The 9,722-nt window shown below is 34.5% G+C and overlaps 1 protein-coding gene across 1 annotated transcript; it reads right to left on the bottom strand.

Moving 5' to 3' along the window:
- Positions 1 to 1,291: 1,291 nt before the first annotated feature.
- On the bottom strand, positions 1,292 to 2,245 carry LOC101986279 (olfactory receptor 5B2-like). The gene has a single exon (XM_013348003.1). The coding sequence runs from the start codon at positions 2,243 to 2,245 to the stop codon at positions 1,292 to 1,294; it is 954 nt and encodes a 317-aa protein (XP_013203457.1).
- Between the last annotated feature and the right edge of the window lie 7,477 nt (positions 2,246 to 9,722).

Genomic DNA, 9,722 nt, shown 5'->3' with positions numbered 1-9,722 from the left:
GCAATATATAAACAAATATAAATATTTTAAAAGTTCATATCTAATGTTTTTATGCATTGGAAGTGGTTCTTGTTCAAAGTATGTCTTGCTATTTATGATACATTACTAGAAAAATTACAGGGTTCAAAATGGTCTAATGCATTAAAAGAATTCCAGGAAATCACTTTGCTTAAAAGTAAAGAATGATAATTAAGTCTACTGAATAAAAAAGTTTCAGTGAAGTAGAACACACACACACACATACATGTGCATGTGTGTGTGCATGTGTGTGTGGTCTCTTAATGTATAGTATATTGATCTAGAAAGTAATATTATGCCCAATTAACTATCATAGATGATAATTCAAAGCTTCAATATATGTGTACAATTTATTCCAATGTTTGCTTGTTTTATTGAACCACTTAACACGTATTTACTGAGAAGCTATTATGAAACTCATAAGGTTGACAGTGTCAAGAATTCCATGTAATCATTGCTGATCTAAACTTGAATGTTTATAATAATATTCTTGTATATTTAAATGTTTTTATTCTCCAACATGTTCTTATAAATTATTGTTTCAAAATTAAAGCATGAATGCATTTGTTGTATGAAATGACTCAGTCAAACAGAAATTAGCCATTTATATGACATACTAGACTTATGTATTTATCAATGATACATACCATCAAAATGAGCATTTTATTTTAATAATTTATCACATTTACTTAATTAGAAATTTATTTCTATTCTGTTGACACATCAATGGATTAGACCATGGCCACTTATCTAAAGTATATATTTTTAAAAACTTACTTTATCAATATTAGACATTTGAGAGGCCACCCTCACAGAAAAACAGCATGCTGTCTATTTGGGCATCCAGTAATGCATTCAAATTAACACATGAAATAACTTCTACAGTAACCATATTATATTTAACTCCATAAAATCAGCATATCCCTGTGTGTCTGTATCATGGGAGACCTGTATAAATTTATTTCATGGACTTCTTTAAGTATTTGTCTTATATTTTCATTGACATGTGACAAATATACCAACAAGATGAGTGAATATACCAGTGTGGATGAGGGTTTTGGGATCTTGACCTCCAGACACATTAGCTATTGTATTTCAGTTATGTCTTTCAAGGTATATAGTGTCCTGTTTTAGCAGAATCAGTCACTGCATATGCCAAAACAGTTACCTTAGAACTTCAAAATAAACCACAAATGTAACTCAATAGATAAAGAAGATCAGAGAGAAATAAATCCATGGTTGGCATTCCCAATAGTGTAGAAATGAAATTTTCCTAAAGATTAATTTCTTTCCAAAATATGAATGTGTTCTTTAGCTTTAATAATGCATTCTTGACCTCTTTGTTTCTTAGACTGTAGACCACAGGGTTTAGCATTGGAATAACCATGGTGTAGAACACAGATGCAATTTTGTCTGTGTCCATGGAATGACTGGAGCTGGGCTGTAAATACATGAAGATGACTGTCCCATAGAAGATAGAGACTGCAGTAAAATGGGAGGCACAGGTAGATACAGCCTTGCGATGTCCTGCAACTGTGCTCATTCGTAGGATGGTGATAAAAATGAATACGTAAGATATCCAGATGACTATGATAGCAAAAAAGATATTGAAGCTCACTACATAAACAAGAAGCAGCTCGTTAATATGTCTATCTGAGCAAGAAAGAACCATAACTGCAGGAATATCACAAAAAAAATGATGGACCACATTGGATTCACAGAAAGAGAGACTGAACGCATCTCCAGTGTAGATGGAAGCATTTAGGAAACCTAGGATATAGCAGCCTATGATCAGCCATGCACACACACTTGGAGTCATGGTGGTGGAGTAGTGTAGAGGCTTAGACACTGCTGCATAACGATCATAGGCCATTGAGGCTAGCAAGTAGTTTTCCACGCTGGCAAAGGCAGTGAAACAGAACATCTGTGTAGCACAGTCATTGTAGGACATGACCTTCCTCCCTCTAAGAAGTCCAGTCATCACTGTTGGAGTAACAGCTGAAGAATAACAAAAATCCACCAGAGACAGGTTACCTAGAAAAAAGTACATGGGAGTGTGAAGCTGAGAGTCCAGGACAATCAGCAGGATCATCCCCAGGTTGCCCACCACGGTGATGGTGTAGATGAGCAGGAAGGTGATGAAAAGGGGAAGCTGCAGATCTGGGGCATTAGTGAGTCCTAACAGGAAGAAATATGACACTTCTGTCCTGTTCTCCATCCAGCTCATTTGAGATCACTGAGTTCTCTGTGGCATAAGAACTAGAGGGAAAGAACAATAAAAGAAAATGACATGAAAAGTGTAAATTATGTCTAGAAGCCATTGAGGTATGACTTGTGCCTTACACTTCTTCAGAGAAAGCTCAGACTTCAGAATCAAGTTGAATGCACTAATTATATAGTGCTATTTATTCTACAAAATGAAGAATCCTAATAGATAATGTACACAATTTTTAAACTTTATAAATTGAGCTGTTGACAACTTAATAATTTAATAGAAATTACTTGTTTGGCTGAATCTTTTGCCAAGTAAATCTCTCTTGAACTCAGAACAGATGATACTCCCATATAGTTCACCTAAGAACTGTTTGAACATATTTGAAGTTATGGTTACTGCCTCTTCTTAAGAATATATAAATTTGCTTGGTTGTCACTTTTATGTAAACTATAATGTGCAGGAGGTTGAGCAACTTATTCTAGTTACTAAACTATTGATTGGCACTGTTTTCTTTGGACTCATGCCAACCATTAAATGATTCTGTGTCTGTTAATTCTCAGTTTGAAATGAATTTAAATCATATCCACCTGAATTCATAATTACTCTTTTGTCACCATTCATGAAAGTCAGTATTTACATTTTCATAGTGAATGAATAAAGTGACTTACCAAGTAGTAATTTCATATTTTCACCATATAGTTTCCTTTCATTCCAAATACAAAAAAAAAACTGCAAAGGAAAATGATCCTTCTCTTAAAAGCAAAAGTGTTCTTAATGAATTTAAATTTCTTAATTAGACTAGTTTGTGATTCATAAAATATTTTCTCATAGCAAAAGTCAAACAAACAAGAAGATGATGATGGCTAATCTTCACCATCTCAGACAGATTTTCACTATCACCAATATCTTTATGTGTTGAAAATTCATAGTTACATCATAAACTTATGAATTTATTGAGGTGTTTAACTCTTGTGAACAGTAGTTTTGGAGGGATAGTTGGAGTTATGGGAATGAAACCTGAAAATATAGTTTTTCTGTGTCAATGAAACAAGTGGTTTGGCAGAGACACTGCTGAAAAAGACAAATATTTTGAGCAATTGCTTTCTATATTGGAGTCACTGTAGCTCCATTTCTCTGAACATCATTTTCCATCCACAGAATAAAGACAGTCACCTTTCTATAAAACCCAATTTTAATTCAGTACATAAAACACATATGACAGAAGTGTACTGGATGCCTTCAAACTAGTATTAGGATGGGGCACGGGACTTCACATTAGTTAGAGCAAGGCAAATAATAAACTTAGTGCAGGGCTTCACTTGCATGTTAGTCTTGAAGTCTTGACACTTCATTTTCCATTTTGTCTTTTCTCCCACATTCCAGCCACTGAATATTTCAATGCTCTCTAGGGTTTCTCTGCCTTTACTCAAAGAATAGCATTGTCTTTTTATATTTTCATTTAGAACATGTAAATTTTCCTTGAAGTCTGTATTTCACTTTAGTAAGAGCCAGGACCTCTTAAAATTCATTCTTTATTTTTTTTAGTGGTGTAAAATAGGCTAAATTACAGTTCAGTGGTAAATTGTATTTACCACAGATCTGTTTATTTCAAAGCTCCATAGTTTAAAAACAATTATTTGAAACTGTACTTCTACAGCAAAATATTATTTCAAATATTCTTTCTGTTTTGAAAACCCTGGTAGGACGTCTACGCCAAATTGACTACTATCCAAATTGACTACTATTATTTACCACTATCTTTATCAACAATCTTTAACAAGTTCATCTGCTAGCCTGGCCTTGGAGATGTCATGATACCCAATTTTAACACAAATGATCACAATTAGCATTTGCTACAAACATTAGTGAAGGAGTTTTTTATAAATCTCTCCCCCCCATGTGTGTGTGTGTGTGTGTGTGTGTGTGTGTGTGTGTGTGTGTGCGCACGCGCACATATGCATGTGTGTTAGGTATTACTATATACATTGGCTAGGAAACTTGGGATTTCAGAAGTTACACAGGAACTATAGGATAGGATCCAGGTCCAAATATTCAACAACTTCCCAAAAGTAAGCATGAGATTAAAATAACTTTGAAATTAAGTTTGAGGCTTATTAGTTTATAATTTATTATGACCCTTTAAAGCTTGGCAAAGTCTCTTTCTACCTTTCTCATTTTTATCTGTTTTAACTCCCGATGAGATGAAAGGTTACATAGAGCATAAAACCATTATCAGCCTGCCTGTATTTAGGGGTTGAAAGAACCATAATTTATAAAATAAACCAATAAAATCTCCATGATATACATCAAGACATTTGTGTCCTACTCTCATCTCAGTGTTTTTTAAAAAATAGTCTTTAACATCTCATTTTCATATAACTTATATCAGATGAAGGCAGCTTATAGTTGCATGAATTTCACTTCCCATTTAAGTGAAAACATAATATAGAAGCAAAACATTCTGAGAAAATCAAAACAGCATACAATATAGAATAATATTAAAGCTATAAGATTAGCTACATAATGTTTCCAAAATTCTATCATAGGTACTCCAACTTCTCTAATACAAAGAAAATTGGCAGAAGAACACAAGCACGGATAAAGTTTCAAATCAAAATCTTTCAATTTTGTTGCCCTGGGAAGAATCACTTACCTGCTCCCTATTGGTAAAATGGGTATGATACAATTTCTTCTCTTATACCATGCAGTACTTTGGCAAGTATTATGGAGTAGGTAGCTATTTACAAAGATGGTGTAATTTAAATATCAGTAACTTTGCAGTGAGTATGAGCAATGTACATTATATCCATTTAGAAAATGTCTTAATGAAACTCATTATTTTGCATAATCATTATACACTGATAGTAGAAAAGCCCATCAATGTAACTTTTATATTTGAAAATTTCTTTGATGCAGGCTAAAAGTTCACAGCAAGACTTCAGGTAAGTAGAAGGCATTTTTTTTATTCACAGGGAATTCACTCAGATGATTAATGATGTCCAATGAGCCATTTCCTGCAGGATGTCTTTTCTAAACAATGTGATTTGGAGTCATATTGGGATTTAGAGGCCAGGGTGAGGGGAACTTGAGACTTACACAGATATCGTGAACTCTGGAGATTTCCCCAGGAGATTACTTGAAGAATTCTTATCCAGATTTTCTAGAGAAGAGACAATTAACCTACCTGCAGGGACCAAAACTGTTGTTATATTTTTAAAATTAAGGTTTTTAACTGATAAATGAAATTATATAAATTAATGAGGAAACATGAGACTTTTTTCCTCTGTTTTATGTTTCATTAAATCACTCTGACAAACTAATTATTGTATATTATGCATTTTTATTATTCTCACCACATTCGAACTTGTCTTCCTTCACCTTCTGACTCCCAAACATTTCCTTTTCACATTCATGACTTTGAGGATTAATTGAGTTTGACCAGAGGCTATGTGTGTAGCCTTAAGTTTGGAACTATCCATTGGTGCCTGCAGGACTCACCATTGGGTACACAACTGAAGAATATGATGGTCTATTCCCCCAGAGTCCAGCAATAGCCAAGAGTTCAGGGAAGTGTAGAGTTCTATGTGACCTTCCTCTAGCCATACAGACATTGAAAGGTCCAGTTCAGTGCAAGAAAGTTCAGGAAGGCCGGGCGATGGTGGCGCATGCCTTTAATCCCAGCACTCGGGAGGCAGAGGCAGGCGGATCTCTGTGAGTTCGAGACCAGCCTGGTCTGCAGAGCTAGTTCCAGGACAGGCTCCAAAGCCACAGAGAAACCCTGCCTCGAAAACGAAAAGAAAAAAAAAGTTCAGGAAGCCACAACTATTGTAAGGTCACAGTTGCAATGGTTATGCCATATTCTGAAGACACTTTCCAGATCTCTGTTTTCTGTCTGGCACTCACATACATTCTGTCTCTTTCTCTGTGATGTTTTCTGAGCCTTTGAGTGAGTGAAATAAATGCCTTTTTTAGAGATGAAAACTCAATGTCATTTATTCTTAGCAACTTTAGCAATCATAAGTCTCCATATTCAGCATCATTCATAGCAGAAAAAGAAACTTACGTGATTAAGGTAGTGAGTAGCATTTTTCTAAGGTTAAGGCTGAGGTGTAGCGTTTTTCTACTGTTGTAAAAATAAAAATTTAGAAAGTGATTTGTCACCCTATCAGTTTAGCAAAACATTAGCAGTCTATTGACCTCCAAGACCTCCTCAGTTATTTTTTTCTTTTTCTATTATACTAGTAGTGTCATAGATGAATTCCATTTTATAGAATAGGCTTCAAATCCAGAGGACTTTAAGTTACCCTCATAGCCAATCTATGTTTGCACCAATGTATCTTGTCTGGTAGGTGGGTATTGTTGTTCATTGTGTTCAAAGCTATGGAAGACAACTGAAGGCTTCTGGCACCATCTAGAACTGTGGTGCTCAGTTTCAGTCTAATTTCTTTATGTTACAACAAATGAAAATACTATCTTCAACAATAAAGTCTTATCCACTATTTATACTAAGTAACCAAGGGGAATAACCAGAGTCTGTATAGTTTTAAGGGCCTCCACAGACTCTCTGACCAAAAATTCATAAGGCAGTATTTCACAATCAGTCCTGGGAATTTTGTAATTCAAGTTTTTAAGAGCCACACTATTTAGCAACACAGGATATCTACCCTCTAAAGCATTCTTCTTTTTGCTTGTAGGTTTTCATTGGGTTATAAACAAGTAGATTTCTACACTTACTTGTGGGTCTCAGGTAATTTTTTTATGTATTGTTGTTAGAGACTATGCTGGTTTAGTGAATTAGGAGTTGTAGTGTTTTCTTGCAACAACCATAACTTAACTAGCACTAAGTGGTTATCTAGGATTTGAAAACCAGGAATAGTATCCTTCTTGTTGACAGGGGTCTCAAATACAATTAGAAAATTGATGGTTACAAGGTATTCTTGTCTCTATTACACGCTTGGAGTTACTATGCAATGTTGGTGTTTTATGTGGGTTATAGACATTATATCTGGATAGGATTCTTGCTTGTCTCCATCCTTTTGAAACATTGATGGTGCCCTCTGATATGATGAAAATTAGTCTGGGGGGATATTCAGGTCTGTTTCAGATCAGGGGTTTATGGTCTCTGTTTCTGTAGTTACTATCTTTCCACCTCTGGGGAACAATGAAGGGTAAAAACAGCAGATTGTATGGTTTGGGCGTCTCTTGAATATTCTTGTCCAACAACTCAAAATAAGGCTTTTCATTCCTAGTATTAATGAAAATAATGTTTCTGCTGGATAGACATTGGCTTTTGGAGGAACCATTGTCAAACCATATGAAAAAAAGTGTTTTTGACTATATATGTGTGTATGACTATATATATGTATATATATGTGTATATAATTATGTATATTGTAGGGTTTGTTTGAGTAAATAATTAATAATATGGCTCCTTATGACTTTTTCAGACTTCTTAATAGTTGTTTTATACACCTCTCCCTTTCTTCTATCTCTCTATCTTCATCCTAAAGTTCCCCCCTTTTGCTATTCTCCATATGATTTTACTTGCATCCTGATATTCCCCTTCAGTCTCCACCCAAGAACCATAACCAATGAAAATGCACAGTTGTGAAACCCCATCCCAGTAAATACATATACAAAACACTCATGCCCTTAAGTCTCAGAAACATTGTTGAAAAGGATGTGGAATGAGTGTAAGATACAGAATCAGGGAGTTTGCTATGAGATTCTGTCTCCTAGGAACATCAAAATCTACATCCATGAAGCATCACCTACATGATTGGTCAAACGTGAACTGAAAAACTATAACAATGAACATGCCAAAGTGGACATAGAAAAACCCACAGTGCCTCAAGCCTACTGAAACAGCGATAGGCACCTGAGAAAAATTGGGATCATAAAAGTAGTTTTACCTAGGGAGCAGCTTCCCAATTTGACATCCAGTACCAAGGTATGAAAACATACATACAAGTAACTTTAAATGGACTGAACTGGTATATTTAGGAACTCATGTATGCATGCAATAACAAATGGGCTATGAATTTGCAAGACAATAGAGAGGGGTATACATAAAAGTTTGCACGTAGGAAAGAGGAGTAATAAATGACATAATTATATTGTAATCTCAAAAAAAGAAAAAATTGAAGCAAAAAGAAGTAGGTTTCTACCTGGTGGTTTCACACACCTTTCATTTACCTAACTATCTTCTGTTCCATATTCTCCCCATCCCTGATTAAGCCTTATTGATCTCAAGTCACATTAATGTTGTTTATAAATAATTGAATATTTGTATGGATCATTATTATATATAAAATATTTGAGTACTATATTTTCTTTATTGTACCATCACCTGAGAACATTTATATTTTCTTTCCCTTCCCTGAGTATTATGATAACCACTGGAAGGATTGTGTAGTGCCATGATTTGTTGTTGGGTCCAAACTCATTTTATTTCTTTTGAACTCTTACTCAGTGGCAGAATATGGGTTCTCGCTAAAATTATATGTAGTAGTTATGTTAATCATATCCCAGAATTCCAGATACTGGGCATACTTATCAGATTTCACATAACTGCTAGGGATTGAAACTCGTATTTGTACAGCAAGCTCTTTATCCACTGAGTAATCTCCCAAACTTTGCAGATTAATTGTTTTTGCTCTAAATTCATGAGATTAGGAAAGATGGTAAGACCTATGTTGAAACAGTTCTATGATAAACAGTCCGGAGGTAGAGCTGAATGAATCAACTTGAGCTCAAATACCTGACAATGATGAGGAAAAACTATAATTATTGTATTCTTGGAAACTGAGAAAATGAGTGGGCATGGGAGAAGACAGGGGATAAATATCACTTAATAACTAATTTAAAGAAGGAGGTAACTCTTTTTTCCACAACTTCCTAGTTTATCCAGATCAGTACTCCCTGGGTTAGATGATGAGGAAAACTGACATTTTTAAAGTAACTCTGCTTGTTTCAAGTAGAACTCTTTAAATATAACCTCATATTCTAGTCATTAAACAACATTAAATGTTTTCTATGTTCATTTGGATATCTCTGTGAAAGTAGCACAATTAAATGAACACAAAGGTAGGCATATAACACAAATTCATGTTACATTTTATTCTGAGAATTTTCTGACATCCATTTGTATAAGTCGTCCCTTTAACTGTTTGCTCAATGCACCTGTATACATAGATTTATGTTGATGTAACAGGAAAATATTGCATAAAAAGTGATTAATTATGATAATGTAATAATTTAGGTTTTTCACAATCTATCCTAAATTTATCACACATATTTTATTCAGGTTTCACTCCTCTGAACAAAACGTCATCTTTTTGACAGGAACACACATTGCAGGGATAAAGATGTCACTTCAAGTTATTGAATTCAATGTAGCAGGGAAATATGTGATTCAGTATAGAGTTAAGAAGAGAGAAATTATTTCAGATGGTGTGTATCCCAAAAAGTTAAAATTAAGGCTTCAGCA

The sequence above is a fragment of the Microtus ochrogaster genome, chromosome 8, assembly GCF_000317375.1.
Source record: "Microtus ochrogaster isolate Prairie Vole_2 chromosome 8, MicOch1.0, whole genome shotgun sequence".
NCBI classification, from domain to species: Eukaryota; Metazoa; Chordata; class Mammalia; order Rodentia; family Cricetidae; genus Microtus; species Microtus ochrogaster.
This window is presented reverse-complemented; position numbering and strand designations above follow the sequence as displayed.